Below are 16,192 nucleotides of genomic sequence, written 5' to 3'. Positions count from 1 at the left end.
ATGAATGAAACTCAATAATCGTGACTGGAATTTCACCAGACTGCGTCCCACTATGCACAAATGTGACTTGTGACTTGTAATGCGCAGATGATTCAAGTTTCTATGAACTCGGTTCCAAGAGCAACGCGGAGCAGCTGCAGCTATCGACAAGACAAACAGAACAAACAAGTCAGGCGGGGGAAAATCAGTGGAAAATCAATTAATGCTAAAATACAGAGGGAAAGTATCTAAGTCAATTTCTCCCTCCTTTTAGTTTCCCCTTACTTCTTAAAATTCTCTTGTCATAATGGCTTCCACTACTAGCCGTGCCGACTTCGAGGCTGTCTTCCCTAAACTGGCTGAGGATATTCTCGCTCATGCTAAGAAGTACAACCTCCCCGCTAATGCTCTCGAGTGGCTCACAAAGGTAGGACAACCCCTGTATACACCAATTGGACTTTACCTCTTTACCACTTTATTTGAAATTTCCAGCTCATTCTTTTTTCATATAGAACCTGAACGTCAACGTCCCTGGTGGAAAGTTGAACCGTGGTCTCTCTTGCCCCGATACCGGTCTCGCCCTTCTCGAGAAGCCCCTGAGCGCCAAACAATTCGAGGACCTGAGCGTGCTGGGATGGCTCACCGAGCTGCTCCAGGCTTTCTTCCTGGTTAGCGATGATATTATGGATAGCTCAGTTACTCGCCGTGGCCAGCCCTGTTGGTACCGTCAGGAGGGTGTTGGCATGATCGCCATCAACGACGCCTTCCTGTTGGAGTCCGCTATCTACCTCATCCTTAAGGAGCGCTTCCGTTCCCACCCCGCCTATATCGATCTCGTCGAGCTCTTCCACGAGACCACGTGGCAGACCGAGCTGGGTCAGCTTTGCGATCTGATCACCGCTCCCGAAGATAACGTCAACCTCGACAACTTCTCCATGGAGAAGTACATGTTCATCGTTACCTACAAGACTGCCTACTACAGCTTCTACCTCCCTGTTGCCCTCGCCCTGCTCTACCTTGAGTTGGCTTCCCCCGAGAACCTCAAGGAGGTCCACGATATCCTGATCCCTCTGGGTCAGTACTTCCAGATCCAGGATGACTACTTGGACAACTTCGGTGACCCAGCTTTCATTGGCAAGATCGGTACCGATATCCAAGACAACAAGTGCTCTTGGTTGATCAACCAGGCCATCCAGCGTGCCACTCCTGCGCAGCGCGTTGTTCTCGATGAGGCCTACGGCCGCAAGGACGCGGCCCAGGAGGCCAAGGTCAAGGCTGTGTACAACGAGATGGAGCTGGAGAAGCTCTACAAGGAGTACGAGGAGAAGATTGTCAATGAGCTCCGTACCAAGATCGCCGCCGTTGATGAGAGCAAGGGCCTGAAGAAGGCTGTCCTTGATTCCTTCCTGGCCAAGATCTACAAGCGCACCAAATAGATGGAATGTCTTGTGGATAACGTGGATTAGAAATTGATACCTGGACATTGGAGGTAGATCACTTCCCCTTTCTATATGATGCAAATTCGAGCGTTTGAACATGTTGCTATCTATGCTAGTATAGAGTTAAACGATTTAATCAACAAAAAATAATTTTTTTGAACATCCTAGTCACCCATGGATACTAATCACAAAAACTAAGACTTTAAAAACTTTCCACCTGAACTATATACTCTAAAGGATTGATCGACATACATATTGCATATCAGTATGCGGCCTTATAAACGCTTCAAAGAGCAGACTTCGGACCCCACTGTTCCCTTCAGGTTAGCGCAAGGCTAGAGTCAAAACAAGCCACATCACACGAGAATCCTTCCCCCTCGGTGGACGATACTAGATCCACTCTAGTGCCACAATCAGACCCCTAACGCCGCAATAGCCCCATCACGGGTTTCTTTGTTCTCTCCTTCGGCCACATAAACCATGACCCCCCCCCCCCTCCCCCGTCCGGCAAATATTACCATTTCCCGAGTACCTTTATTCTATGTAAGGCCACTAGGGCAAACCCGACTCAAAGACTGAAAGACTGAAATACCGTCGTTTCCTCATGGCGTTCTCGCTAACTGCGAAGCTGTGGGTCGGACTTTTCATCGCCGGGACCGCAATCGCGGACCAAGAGAATAGGTTCCGCTCGGAAAAATACGCACACGCGCTCGAGGGACAGTACGTAACACAGCATTACTCTTCATTTGCGCCTCCAGGGCCAGTATTGAATTACTGGGAGAAGAGTCCAGCATGTGATGATGGGTTATATACGATCATTTCCCCGCGCGGGGGATCAGTTCATCATTCCGGACCGATGATCCTGGATAATGATGGACATATGGTTTGGTTTCGGGATTACAAGTCAGCGTATAATGCGAACGTGCATACATATAAGGGAGAACGATATTTGACATTCTGGGCTGGAGATGATCTTGTTCGAGGACACGGTGAAGGGACATTGTATATGGTGTGTTCCTGTTCCATATGTGTTCCATGGTTCTTATCCAAGTGGAGACTGATGAGAACAGCTCAATTCGAACTATGAAGAAAAATACAAGATCGAAAATGTACAAGGTCGCAGACCGGATTTACACGAATTCCAAATCACTCGTGACGACACTGCCATTTTCACCGTTTACGATGTTCGTGGGGTGGACTTAACCTCCGTTGGCGGAACCACGGGAGGTTTCGTTTATGATAGTGCGTTCTATGAGGTTGATATCGAGACCAACAAACTTCTATTCGAATGGCGAGCCTCACAGCATTTTGATTATTCCGAATCCCTTGTCCACCGCGGTGGGAACGGTGATGCCCATCGGCATCCATGGGACTGGTTTCATATTAACAGTGTTGATAAAGACGAGTACGGAAATTACCTCATCTCCTCAAGATACCTAGGCTGCCTTATCTATATCGACGGGAGCACCAAGGAGACACTATGGAGACTCGGTGGGCCGAAGAATTCATTCACTGATTTATCTGATGGCGGCGCGACGAATATCAGTTGGCAACACCATGCACGATTCCATCCAAGTTACGATTCCAATACAACGAGGGCCGTTTCTCTTTTTGACAATGGATCCCGAGGAAGAGAGGCACCTGAGAATCCTAGTCGAGGATTATTCCTCGATCTCGACTTGGCGAATATGACAGCCTCGATTCGTGAACAGTACTGGAATCCACTGTTGATTAGCACTCAGTCACAAGGCTCGATGCAGATTATGGACAACGGACATGTGTTTGTCGGGTATGGGTATGATGCGGCTTGGACCGAGTTCGGGGCTAATGGGGAAGTATTATGTGATGTGCACTTCGGACCGAGAGATGGGTTCGGTCGGGGAGCGGTGATCTCGTATCGAGCGTACAAACAGGAATGGGTCGGTCGGCCTCTCACATTGCCTGATGTTGCACTCTCCGGAACCACGGCATCTGTTAGCTGGAATGGAGCAACAGAGGTAGTGACATGGGTATTGCAGGGATCATCATCCATCAAGGGAGAAGACCCCAGCCCAATTGTACTGGATACAACAGATTGGGATGCGGATGGAAGACATCGGATTCTTGGGGGATTACTCAATCATGGAGGCGGGAAAACTGTACAATCCAGTCGTCGGGATGTTGATTCAGTTCATCTCCTTCACGATAAGGACTTCCAGATCATCACCGCTGCTCCGAAGTCTGGATTCGAGACTAAGATTCCGATTCCGGCAGAGACCCAGTTCCGAACATTGCGGATTGTCGCTCTGAATAAGGATGGAACTGCTCTTGCTGCGACGAGACCGATGAAATGGGATCCAGTGAGAATGAATGAAGAAGTCGCTGTGTATCGTGGTGACCAGGGCCAGGATGAGGATGGCACATCTTCATCACGGAGTAGACTTGCCATCATGTTCGGTGTGGGATTCATAACGGCTGCGGTGATCTTGTTGTGTGCATGGATTGTATACAAGTACATACCATCTGGATTCTGGTGTATGCTTCTTCAAGTGAACAATCGCCGTGAACAAAAATGGCAGCCAGTGAATACTACCGAAGAGCTGGATGCATTGAATGAGCTGAGTAATCTGGAGTCGGGGGAACCAGAGAGCGAGGACGCTGCATTATTAAAAGGACAAGAAACGGGAGAGAAAGAGCAGGAGTAAATACTCAAGGTTCAAATATCCTGCTCAGGACTTTTGATTGTACATTTTGTGATCTATATACGTGTACTATTTAGGTGTTTGGGACTGCATGTATTCATGCTTGAATTTTTATACAATTTTGATACCAAAAATTGAAGGGAAAATAAGAACTTCAACCTGCCACCTCCGGTCACATCGAAGACATCTGGAGCTTCAAGTTACAGATTGAAGACCAACCCTTGCAAGGCATTACTTCTAATATTACTGATCAATACTGGCATATTATCACAATGCAGAAGCAAAGTACTTCATTCAATCTTCGGCGGTCAGACTAAAAGAGTGAAAGCCTCGTAGTATACTAGTATAGCTCGGAGCCATGGAGCATCGCACTTGATATGCACGATGATGCTTCGTAGACTTAAGCAGAAGCACTAACTTCCAAACGCTTAAATCCACCCTTAGCAGCAATCTCCTCCTGAAGCACAACCATACGCTTCTGATCACCAGTAGGATCAACCGAATCAGCATCCAGAGTCCAAGAAAGGAACTGATTGGTATAGTTCGACTGGAACTCCTCATCCAGGATACCAAGACGCTTTCCGTAACGAGTAACCTTCTCCCAATCACGCTGAACATTCTTCAAATCACGACTGAAATAACCATAGGACCGCTCAAAGATCTTCCGGTTAACAGGAGTTCCCATAACCGGTTTCACATCAATATACTCCTCATATATCTTAGCAGGATCAGCGAGAACATCATCCGTAGCACGCTTAACAGCACGCATAAACTTCGCAACCTTCTCCGGATTCTCCGCAATGAACTTATCATTTGCGATGTAGAGAATAGAACAGAAACAGCAGCAGCCAAGTTCAGCGAGCTGGTCAATGCGAAGCATCTGCACATCTGAACGAGGACGACCCTGTTCAGCTAACCATTCTGCCAACTCGACCATTTGAACATTCTCAAGACCGATTCCAGCGTCGATATCGCCGCGGATGATGGCCTTGGATACGTTCATTCCACATCGAACGGCTGTATAGTCCGATGTGGTCATACCGTAGTATTTGGTTAACTCGTCGATTTGGATCTTGCCGAATTCGCCGACGTAGCCGATGCGTTTACCCTTCAACGAGCGGAAGTCTTCGGTAATACCGCTGGACTTTAGGTACACGACTCCGGTAAAGGGCTCGTCGAGGAGGGAGCCGATGGAGGTAACTGGGAAGTTGCGAGCCTTGGCCTGTAGATGGATTAGAATGGAGTTTCAAGGGGGATCTTGTTGATGTACGTACGGCCAGAGTGTGGATCATAGCTTTGAAACCCATGTCAACCTTGCCACTGCCGATGATCTCGGTCACATCGGATGGGTCGTTGGGTTCCAGGAGGGCAACCTTGAGGCCTTCATCCTTGAAGTAGCCGCGGGCCTGGGCGAGGTAGATGGGGGCGTGGTACGGGGTGGCGTGCCTAAGGAATACTCAGCCTTATCCTTCATAACATAGAGCAGGGCTCAACCTCCAGAGAGGTCATTTCAATGTTAGCATACCAGTTGGTCAGGAAAGTGATCTTGTCAGTGGCCATTTTGACGGTACAAGTTCAACTATTGACATTGATCTAGGTTAGTATTCCGGGATCAAGATCTCCACATGCAATTGACTGGAATCACAGGATAAATCCAAGTGATATCAGACAAGTTGCACGTAGAGACCAGGAGAGAAGGGGGAACAATCAAGTCACGCATGTCCTTTCGCTAGTATTATCTAGATCAAGTTTTGACAGTATAATCTCAGAACGATCAGTCCATTTTACCACCTTGACTTTCATCAAAGTATAGAATAGACTGATCGAACACCTGTCATGCGAAGCTGACTGTTATACTGAGTACAAATGGTACCTTGACCCTAATGACAATGACCATAGCGAAAGCAGTCCAGCGGGATCCGCTGGGAGTACCCGAAACTAGGACGTGCGCAGCTCCATTGTAGAGAGTCGTACCGAAGTAGACTAAATCTGTAGATAAGAATGAATCAATTGAAGATTTGAAACAATGTAGAAAGAGAAAAGTGCGAGAATCAGAGGAAATAAATACCCCGGAGTGGGGTTCTCCGTTCAGAGAATCCAGAATCCAGATTTTGTCTCATCGTGATCACACCATGCATGAAATCCCCTCATTGAGTTCAAATTCAACGGGTACAGTAAATCACGTCGATCATCCTAGCTGTTTAGGAGGAGAGTCCTCCGTCTCCAAGACCAAAGTACCCCAACGTTTCTATGATTGGACTAATGTGTAACTTTATTAAAGAATATCCACATACTTCCGAATCCAACCGGTTGAGCACCGAAACCGCAGAGTTCGAATAGTAAGACTAAAAAATAAGTGTAAGATTGAAGTTCAATTCGATTCACAATGAGTTCAAATTCGAGTAAAAGAACATATGACGGCTTCAAAATGCATGGATATGAAGGGCAAAGATCAAATTACAAGGTGACGTCAAGTGGAGAGATTGTTTCTCTCCACTCTGGAAGGACAAAAATAGTAAAGAAAAGAGAAGAAGGCAACAAAATGAAATGAAAAACACCAATGCAAATCCCAAACTGGTCAAATCAGACATCACAATCTCAGTGGCATAGAATTATCACTCGGCCTCAACCTCAACCTCAGCATCCCCGTTAATCGATATGCTATCGAGAGGAGATTGAGGTCGCTCTCCAGTCTTCCGAGTGCGGAGCGTGAGTGGGTAAAAGTGGTCATCGGGCTCTTCCTCTTCCCTGCAGGTGGGTTAGCGAGCTGGGATTGATTTTCCGAATTCCGAGACCGATCCGGTTATGGGAGGGCAACTTACGGAAGCTTCCAGGCAATATAATCCTCTGTGCTCAATCCCTCGCGACCTTCTTGGAGAGAGGCGAAATCCCCGGGAGTCATCATTCCAGATCGATCGCGGGGAGAGCCAGGGACAGACAGTGGGCGGGAAAGCTTCTGCTCGGTACCTCCAATGATGTCTCCGAAGTAGTCCTCTTTTCCATCGAAAGAGGTTGGGTAGGCTGAGAAATATTAGCTATCACATAACTCCATCACAATATAATGGGGGAACTGCATCTTACCTCGGCGCAAGGCCAGCTGTCGAGCCTTGACGTATTCCAGACCCATTCGCTTCCAATCCAGCAGATCACTCAGGCGCTCTGTGCGGTTACGCTGGTTGATTCGCTGACGTCGGCTCTTTGTGGTAAAGTTATACATGAATTCGGTTAGCTGGTTGACCGAATCGTCGACTCCCTTTGTACGGCGATCCACAATGTAGATACCATAGTCGGAGGAGTTCTCAATGAGCTCTTCCATGTAGCATCCGAATCCAGAAAGATTGGTAGTGATACTGGGAACACCCATTACGGTACACTCAGCTGGGGTATAACCCCACGGTTCATAGTACGATGGGAACACTCCCAGGTGAGTTCCACGAACAAAATCATCGTAGTCAAGGGGCAGTACCGGGTTGGAGGAGTTCAAGAATTCAGGGTGGAACACGATCTTGACACGATCGGAGGAGTTGTTGAACATCTCCACGCGACGGAGCTGGTTCAAGATCGGATCCTCGTGATCGTTGACCATGTTGTGAGTGACAATAGGTGGGAGACCATGACGTTTCATCGCGAACAAGCGACGGCGCAGAAGCACTCGATCTTGACTCGTGATGAGGTCCTTCTCATCAGGCATGTTGTCACCCTCCTTCCATGATAGACAACGTTCGTACATGCGTTTGCCAATACCCTTTTCAATGTTCTCAATTGTATCGCGTAGAGACTTGACAACTGCCTGTCCCTTCAATGACTCGACTGTCAATGACGATGTCTGCGCAGGCATGATGATAAAAGCTACCACAGTCATGGTTGATCCGCTGGCCTTCAGTCGGCCGTTGAGGCGGGCCAATCCCTCGATAAACATGTCAACTCCCTTGTTTCGGTACTCGTACCGACCAGCGGTAAACAGGTAAAGAGTGTTGTCCAAATCAAAATCATTGTGACCGTAGAAGTGCCCTCGAACGAAATCATTGATCTTCTCCTTAGCTTGCGAGTGCAAGTTTTGGAACTCGTGCATAGCAGAGAACTTTTTGACGTTCAGACCGTTGGGCAGTACACCATCGGGCTTTCGTTTCAGGAGATGCTCACTTTCAAACGCGGTGATATGCGAGACTGTAGTAAAGACATCGGCACTGTGGGCAGCAGCACGCTCAATACAGTAACGGTGGTAGATTCCGCGCTTTCCAGCTTCGGCATCCACATCAAAGTACTGCAAGTTGTTGTAGAAGTCCACCGAACCAGCACAGAGATAGCGGCCCAACAAGGTAGCGTGTGTTGTGAAGATGGTAGTGAGATCCATGTGGCGCTTCTTAGTCAATGGCAAGGCCACACCAGCCAGCCACTCATGGAAATGGGCGACCACAGCACGACGGCGCTCATGAGCAATGTACTAGAATAGGAGATATGGGTCAACACTTGGGCCACAAGCCTCCAACTGGTTAAAAGGACATCACTTACCTCGCCCAAGAACCATGCGACCAAGTATCCAAAGACGATTGCCTCATTAGTCTCGTGATCGGCAGCGGGGGACGGGATGCCGGAGTTGTTCCACAGATCGCCCTTCCACTCGTCCAACCAACGGTAACCCGTGCCCGTATTGATGAGAAGCACTCGTGGAGCACCTTCAATCAGCCAGCGACCATAGACAATCTCAATGCCGCGTTCTTTCATGGAGGCGATAGTTTCGCGCATGGCAGGGCTCGCCGGCGTGAGCTCCTCCACCTCGACGGCGGCCGAGGCGCGGTTCAAAGGACCGATCAAAGTGTAGCGTTCACCATACTCGGCCGTTGTGACGGGAGCTTTGGACTTGAGGACCGAATAGATACCACCGACACGGTTTGCCACTTCGGTAGCTACCTCAAAGAGGACATGGTTGCGAACATCGCGCTTAATGGGTTCAGTACCATTCTCGTCAGCCATGATGAAGCTCAAGCTCCCAAGCTCCTTGAAGAGGAAAAAAGAAGAATAAAGAATTAGGAGAAAAGAGAAAGGAAGCTAAAGGGGGGGAGAAGAAGAAAGAGGGGAAAAGTCTTGACAGGAGCTGGGAGGGATTGAGCTCCGGACTCGGTCTGTGCGGGGGGGGGGCGCGGGATCCCAGTTTTCTTGCTTTTTTACCTTCCCCGGAGTTGGCTAGGGAACAGAGATTTAAATTAATTATATTAATATTATAGGTACTTCAAGTACTTCTAAGATTATGACTATTTCGTCTAATGGTTAAACTATTATCGGGTTAATCCTCCTATTGTTACGCGATTAATGCAGGATGGAAACACAGTGTTACTTCAAGTACTTCATTTTAGTACAATGATCCATGTATAGTACTAGAGTCTAATAGTATTCTACTCAACTTAATAGTTCAACGGTTTTTGAATCCCTAGGTAGTTCTTGATTAACCCGAAATCATTCACCGGTCAATTATGTTATATTCTAGAAATTCTTCCATTTCCCTATTCCGTTTTATAGAGTAACAGTAATCATTTTACCCCTGACCCTGAATGTAACACTACTAGTAGTATCATTTAATGAGATCGGGATACAATTCTCGGTCAAGAGTGTTCGGCCCGTAAATGTCGATCAATGTCAATGCAATATGCACTCCAGTCGTTCTTCTTAAATTCATTTGTCAATTTTTTTCTTCTTTTTTTCTCTTCTTTTTTTCCCATGAACGCCACCAAGTTGAAGCCGGTTTATCAAAAGTTGATCTGGGGAAAGCTGGGTCCATGATGTCATATAAGATCCACTTGATCAACACGGACCAACAAGACCCATAACTGACATGATATTGGTCAATGATGATTGGAATATCATTGGAGTATCATTGGAATTATCATCTGGATGTAATATCCATCTTCCTTCATACTAATATCAGGGAAACGGGGACCTGTAAGACCTGAGGTACCGGGGGACTTCCGATACTCCATTTCAGCCCTGAAGAACCTTTCATTTAGAAGAGCAACCTATTCTTAGACCATTTTAATTCCTAGGGGACTGATTCCAGTTCATTCCAGTCTAAGATCTTGTCTAAGATCTCGTATCTCGCGACTTTGAGGATTGCTGTCTCCTTTGTTCTTCATCAAAGAGGACTCCCTAGAAGAACAATATGATTCTTTCATCACTTTACTTGGAAAGATAAAGCTCCGGAGCTGTCATTGAGAAGAGCTTTTTGTATTAGTCACTCGATGTCGACTTTTCTTCTCCATAGAACATAAATTGAAGGCCAAAGCCAAATAGGAGGTGTCTCCAATTATTTTCTCCAAATATTTCTATAGCCGAATCTCGCACATCTCAAAATAATGGAGAACCACCCAGAATCCCATCTCCTATTTCCCTTCAATATTGTCTCTCAAATTTGGCAGCGGATATGGTACGGATTGTTATGTTTCCACCAGCCGGATGAATCTTCGCCTCCCTCCAGTCCGAGACCAGCCAGATTTCCACTAACCCCAACCCCTTGCTCTTCCAGTGATAAGAGTGATAAGACACGGAACTCCTCGCCAAGTTTCCGACGATTCTCTTATACCGAAATCACTTCTCTCCTAGGAGTCGACTTTCTCCGCGGGGCAATCAACAAAGATGGGGTCTCGCAAAATGGAAAGAGGCACTCTCTACATGTATCGAATCCGGATATATATGCCCACACCTCCCGCACAGAATCCCCTCCTGATTCAATCTATGGGAACCTCAGGCTGAGGCGAATGTCTTCTCCGGCACTCCTACGATCCCCGTTTACACTAACTCCATACCCACTCATCACTGCCAGTGTAGGACTGGATCCCGAAGAATTGCTTTCGAGCTCAACTTTGTTTGCAGAAATCACTGGGGAAAATGTGATTGATGGAGAACCCAGCCTCTCGACCACCGAGGAAAATCTTTGGGACTACTTGGAGCGATGTAGATTGAGACCGCTACCATTATTTACCCAGAGCCGTCTATCCCGCCGCAATGGACTAACAAGAGCTCTAGGACTTTTCATGCCATCTGACGCTCCTCCCAGTACTACTGATGAACCTGAGATGGAAAGCTCTACTGATGATACTGAAATACACAGGTCCAACGCTCCTGATCCGATTCCCCCGGCCCAGCAAAGTCGTCGCACCTCCATCTCCACTTCCAGACGACCTTCTGGTATCATTCATGCAGTTGGTTCGATGTTCAAAAGACGATTCTCCCAGGTTGATGATGAAACCGCAACTCCATCCACCCCATCTTCATCCACTCCACCTCCATCCTACTCAGCCAATACCTCTCCGTTAAGTCGCTCAACTGAATGGTGCACTCCAGCCAGCCGATGGGGTAGGGCAATGGGCACTTCATCTAATAGATCACCAAGTTCAGGTTGGTCATTCATGCCGCAATATCCTGGACGTCGATCACCTATCTATGGGAGTGAACTTGATTATCTCGAGATAAGCCTGGCTGCGGGACTTGCTGCACAGGAGCGCAGGAAGACAAAGGAGGGCGAGTAAATTGGATAGATCGATGTTATATAATATTGCACATGCGATAGGCTGATTCCATTCCAAGATTTAGAAGGTTGTCAGAGAAGTAGAATTCTGCGAGCAATTTTCTTTACCTAAAAAATACTATTTTAACTACCGTCCTCCTTATGACGTTTGGAACATATAAGGAGCCACCCGGCATGGCCGCATGGAATCGAATTTGGTGATTCCAAAAAACTTGAATTGATTACCCAAATATCCCCCGAGATCCTATAAGTCACCTAGCTAGTAGTCATTCCTTTCCCCACGCTTCCCCGTGCCAGTGAGTCCTTCTGACGTAGCATCTTATTGTCCGGAGACACGGTCATCAAACCTATCATTATGCGCACCAGCCCGCTCCTCTTCGTCATTGCCACGAATGTTTGTCAAGTATTGTTTAAATTCTTGAGTCATATTGCAGACTTGCTCAAAGTCTTGTTGGTCCAGCACTGGGCCATCGAACTCAGTCTTGTCGGTCTTCCGCGAGAATCTATATTCCGCAAGGGCAACAGCAGTTTGGAAAACTAGAGAAAATATTTCATCAGCATAGGATAGATTTCCTTGTAAGGAAACACTTCTTTACTATTGCGAATTTCCCTTCCATTCCACTCCATCTCGTTGAGTGCGTGTTGAGAAAGTATGTATTTCTTCGCACGCATAGTAACTTCAAAGTCTTGACGTTCATCAGTCAATTTCGCGAAGAAACGGGACCAAATAGTCTTTCAATCGTCAACCCCGAGACTTTCGTATCGAATAACTACATGGATTCTAGAAACAAACGCGTCATCGAAATGACCGACTCGGTTCGTGGTTAGGAATAGAATGCCTTGGTAGTATTCCATACACCGGAGAAAGACTGGAAGGTGAATTGTTATCAGAAGTCAATCCCGAGGTGTATATCCAGCGATCGCTTACCGGATACCAAACTGTTTCTCTTAAGATCAGAAATCTGTCTTCTCTCTAAAAAGACGTCCGCCTCATCTAGCAGCATGACTGCGCCCCATTTCTCTGCCAACCGGAACCATTCGGATAGCCTTTGTTCGATCACAACTTCATCTGTACCAATATCACCACAGGTGAGAGATAAGAGAGCCCTTCCAGTAAACTCTGCTATACACTCTGGTGAGGGTTAGTATGGGCACCATAGTTCATCTGAAATAGAGATAACTTGCCAGCAGTCTGTCACAGGAAGATTAGCTTTCTGGCTTGAAAATAGTAGATATTGACACATACAAAGGTTTTTCCAACGCCAGGACCTCCATGGAGCAAAAAGATCTGACCCTCGCCCTTGTTCTGGATGAAGTCGGCTCCCCAGGATTTTGAGCTTCCTTTCCCGTGATTCACCCTTGAGAACTTTTCCACGAGAGCTTTGATCATGACCTTTCTGTCTTCTGGCATTACCAAGGACTCCATAGCTTTTAAATTCGGCTGCGGGGGAAGTAAGCACTCAATATCAAGTTTCTCTGTTTCTCATTAGCATTGCAACTCTGTCCGGAGAAGGAAACCCTACCCCATTTTTTTGACTTGAGAACAAATCCGTAAACAAACCCCTCGCAGATTAAATATCGATGTCGTGCGCCATGCGGCGATTCTTCATCCACCAGGCTTTCTGTTACATCTGGGTCCAGGAAGTCATACTTACCCCAGGGAAACTGAACAGGGGGATGTGGTCTGCGACCGTGGCATTGCTCGCACGGGCACTTGGCGAGACCTTCTCCGATATCATCGACTTCGCCAACATCAGGTCCATTACCGTGTTGCGAGTAGTACGACGAACTGTCGATATAGACACGGCCAACGAGCTGGTGGCAATTTTTAGCTTTGGATCCCGAAGCGAAGTAGTCATTTAGGATTGAAAATTCATACTGTCCCTTTGGATGGACTCATGATGTGACCATTGTAATACATCTGTGCCCCTCGAAGAAGTCCATACCATTTCTCTCCACTCGCTTCCAGTTTCCGGCGAGTCTCACAATTGTCCTTCTGATCAAGGAAAGTAGAAGGAAAGACTTTCAACGATGTGATACTGCGCTCCCCTTCAAAATGGGAGATGTAGACTTTGAGATTTGCCCTTCTCACGAAGGTCCCGTCAAAGGCGAGATTCCATACGGTGATTGTGTATGGATCATACCGACGACGATCCGGTGCCATGATTGAATCATCTACCTGGACTGATTGGACAACATAAGCAACCTGACGCCCACCAGACTCGACATAAACAGTATCCCCTGGCTTGAAAAGTAGCCAAAGCATCCGAAAGGTGCATAGAGACTGAGCATGTCGCTTCTCCTCCTCTTCTATCTTATGTTTGAAGACATGCTCTTTCACAAAGTCGATAAGTATGCCAAGATGTTCAACCGTGTCTTTGTTGCAGGTTGGAGTTGACGGCACGTCATCTTCGACGGTGGTGGAATTAGGGGCTTTGGTTGCATCCGTCTCATGGACCTCTGCGCAGAAGGATTCGAGATCTTTCAGGCAATGCGCAATTAATGTGTATGGCGAGCTCAACTCGATATGTTCGGCATCAAGCGATGCCGATGGATAGTAATGAACCAAGCGGCGTATGGCTCCAATGGCTGCCTTGGAGAAGAGAGTGATCTTGGTAGAAACAATACTGACTGCGATATGGCGGTTGTTCAAGATCCCAGCATCCAGTATATTCCTTACTTCCCTTGACGATCGATAAGTTTCGCTTTTAATTGATGTACCCAAAACTGTGAGGATCTCCAAAACACTGTTTGAACTACCCGGATTGGGGATCCGTTTCTTGCCCCCTGGAGATCAAATGGCGTAGGCCATGTGTCGGTGGTGATGGTGTTACCTCCTGAGTCCCGGAACTCAACTGCATGTTCCAGTGTCCTCCTCCTCCTCGTCTTCCTCGCTGAATTCTGATTCGGAGACAGTTAATGATGTATCCGAGTCCGCCGACAATACTTTGACTGTCAGATCCTGGTGACATTTCAAACAACGATCTATTCCAAAATCTAAAAGCGTCGAGTGCAGCCTTCCATTTTTCGGACAAAAAAGACTCGCAGGTTGTTCCAGAAACAAGTCCGGTTCCTTTTTGTCGTTTCCTTCAGCACTTCCTTTACCTTCCTTGAGATTCTCTGTCATGGTTTCAAGAGTAGGGTTATCAAGAGATAAAGAAGCCTCAGGCTCATCTTTCTCCACAGATTTGCCCGTGACTTCCTCTTCCGACTGGAAATTGGAGATCAAAGAAATGTCCATTTCTGGGTTGGGCAAAGCTGTGAGTGACAGAGAGTTGGTCACAGCATTCACAGCAGCTGCTGCGCCTTTGATGTTGTCAAATGACATCTTCTTGGAGATCAGCAAATGTGCGGGGCTGTAAAAGCAAATTCATAGATACCCCCAGAAACCAACAGCCAAGGGGACACTCAAGAACCTTTTATTCCGAGCTCACAGCGTCTAGGCTTGGCGTTTTGCTGCATTTCAGCTCTCCCCCACACTTGAGTCATATTCTATCCACGTATTATTATCTTACCAGCAGGTCGGAGCATGTTCGGGCTTTGGCGTCCACTAATCAGATTCACGCTATTACGCGCTAGCATAGCTGGCTGACATGGTGGTGTTATTGTCAGCTTTTCCCACGCCTGACTAATGTTTGCTTCACGTCCTATCACACTAGTCACAAACCAACAAGGGGATATGCAGTTTCCCGGTTTGACTAGGAACATGTTCGGGCTTTGGTTTCCAGTCAGCCTGGTAGCTAGCTCCACGCTGTTATGCATTAAAATGCACCTTGACCCATAATTGACGTGGCGTTGTGCCGGGTGGTCCTGTGACGATGTTAGATGACGAGCCCATGTCTCTGAAAGCCATTGTAAACCTCCTATAGACCATTTTCTCCATCTTTTTGTTTTTCCCCCTCTGCAACCGTCGGGAAACATGGCTCCCAAAGGCAAAGGGACAATATTTTCATTGCTGACACGTCAATACAGTTGGAAGAAAGATCAAGAAGGTCCACACGACACGATCCATGAATCCCTCAGTCTCAGTATTCAACAATCAGACGAACGGGACAAAAGGATTGACGAGGAGATCTCCAACTGGAATTGCTGGCTCAGATCTAACGAAACTGCCAGGTAGGTTTCCCATAGCCACGCTTCATACAGTGTTAAACAAGTAGGTGTAGTGATGATGTTACACTCCGTCTCGAGCGCCAGAGGGGAGTGTTGATACATATATGGCAGGAATTCCAGAGTCACTCCAGAGTCAAAGACGCAAGCGCTCCACAATATTCAAATACTATACCAACGATTGAGGACTTGCAGGCAGCTGTCAGCGAGGCACAGAAGGAATGGAACCAAAAGCATGAAAAGGGGCTCGGTAAAGCCAAAATTCGTCTGTTCGATTTCCTAAGTCTCCATGAATGACCATTCATATTTCTTCGAATTTGTACCTACCAGTGATAAGTATGTCAGCCTTATCACAGGCGTCTTATCCTCAGTTGTTAAGGTGAGGGATAATGAATTCACTTTGCAAACTCTATCACTGACAAAATCTTAAAGGCTTCAGTGAACTATCAAGAAATTGGAGGTAA

General features: G+C 47.0%; 8 protein-coding genes across 8 annotated transcripts; 4 read left to right on the top strand and 4 right to left on the bottom strand.

Annotated features, from left to right (window-relative positions):
- Nucleotides 1-286: 286 nt before the first annotated feature.
- Nucleotides 287-1,415, top strand: erg20 (bifunctional (2E,6E)-farnesyl diphosphate synthase/dimethylallyltranstransferase; the record flags this gene model as incomplete). The annotated part of the gene is made up of 2 exons (XM_057086282.1): nucleotides 287-406; nucleotides 492-1,415. 2 exons carry the CDS (start codon nucleotides 287-289, stop codon nucleotides 1,413-1,415), a joined length of 1,044 nt encoding a protein of 347 aa, XP_056952431.1.
- A 559-nt stretch (nucleotides 1,416-1,974) lies between these two features.
- On the top strand, nucleotides 1,975-4,102 carry N7483_002844 (arylsulfotransferase family protein; the record flags this gene model as incomplete). Its single annotated transcript, XM_057086281.1, has 2 exons — nucleotides 1,975-2,427; nucleotides 2,489-4,102. Coding segments are annotated over 2 exons (2,067 nt in total), but the record flags the coding sequence as incomplete, so codon positions are not given.
- A 397-nt stretch (nucleotides 4,103-4,499) lies between these two features.
- Nucleotides 4,500-5,659, bottom strand: N7483_002843 (NMT1/THI5 family protein; the record flags this gene model as incomplete). Its single annotated transcript, XM_057086280.1, has 3 exons — nucleotides 4,500-5,321; nucleotides 5,374-5,545; nucleotides 5,625-5,659. 3 exons carry the CDS (start codon nucleotides 5,657-5,659, stop codon nucleotides 4,500-4,502), a joined length of 1,029 nt encoding a protein of 342 aa, XP_056952429.1.
- A 274-nt stretch (nucleotides 5,660-5,933) lies between these two features.
- Nucleotides 5,934-6,219, bottom strand: N7483_002842 (uncharacterized protein; the record flags this gene model as incomplete). Its single annotated transcript, XM_057086279.1, has 2 exons — nucleotides 5,934-6,082; nucleotides 6,168-6,219. The coding sequence occupies 2 exons, from the start codon at nucleotides 6,217-6,219 to the stop codon at nucleotides 5,934-5,936; spliced, it is 201 nt and encodes a 66-aa protein (XP_056952428.1).
- A 495-nt stretch (nucleotides 6,220-6,714) lies between these two features.
- On the bottom strand, nucleotides 6,715-9,073 carry N7483_002841 (Glycogen synthase; the record flags this gene model as incomplete). Its single annotated transcript, XM_057086278.1, has 4 exons — nucleotides 6,715-6,847; nucleotides 6,922-7,120; nucleotides 7,181-8,543; nucleotides 8,612-9,073. 4 exons carry the CDS (start codon nucleotides 9,071-9,073, stop codon nucleotides 6,715-6,717), a joined length of 2,157 nt encoding a protein of 718 aa, XP_056952427.1.
- A 1,373-nt stretch (nucleotides 9,074-10,446) lies between these two features.
- N7483_002840 (uncharacterized protein) lies at nucleotides 10,447-11,619 on the top strand (the record flags this gene model as incomplete). The annotated part of the gene is made up of 1 exon (XM_057086277.1): nucleotides 10,447-11,619. The coding sequence occupies one exon, from the start codon at nucleotides 10,447-10,449 to the stop codon at nucleotides 11,617-11,619; it is 1,173 nt and encodes a 390-aa protein (XP_056952426.1).
- Nucleotides 11,620-11,937: 318 nt separating this feature from the next.
- On the bottom strand, nucleotides 11,938-14,946 carry N7483_002839 (uncharacterized protein; the record flags this gene model as incomplete). The annotated part of the gene is made up of 7 exons (XM_057086276.1): nucleotides 11,938-12,155; nucleotides 12,215-12,304; nucleotides 12,547-12,750; nucleotides 12,912-13,094; nucleotides 13,142-13,433; nucleotides 13,498-14,405; nucleotides 14,724-14,946. 7 exons carry the CDS (start codon nucleotides 14,944-14,946, stop codon nucleotides 11,938-11,940), a joined length of 2,118 nt encoding a protein of 705 aa, XP_056952425.1.
- A 591-nt stretch (nucleotides 14,947-15,537) lies between these two features.
- Nucleotides 15,538-16,025, top strand: N7483_002838 (uncharacterized protein; the record flags this gene model as incomplete). Its single annotated transcript, XM_057086275.1, has 2 exons — nucleotides 15,538-15,734; nucleotides 15,779-16,025. The coding sequence occupies 2 exons, from the start codon at nucleotides 15,538-15,540 to the stop codon at nucleotides 16,023-16,025; spliced, it is 444 nt and encodes a 147-aa protein (XP_056952424.1).
- Between the last annotated feature and the right edge of the window lie 167 nt (nucleotides 16,026-16,192).

Source organism: Penicillium malachiteum, assembly GCF_028827825.1.
Source record: "Penicillium malachiteum strain IBT 17515 chromosome Unknown utg000001l:1.0-8184562.0:1.0-8186909.0, whole genome shotgun sequence".
Classification (NCBI taxonomy): domain Eukaryota; kingdom Fungi; phylum Ascomycota; class Eurotiomycetes; order Eurotiales; family Aspergillaceae; genus Penicillium; species Penicillium malachiteum.
The sequence above is the reverse complement of the archived record's forward strand: the minus strand, read 5'-3'. Positions and strand labels throughout refer to the sequence as shown.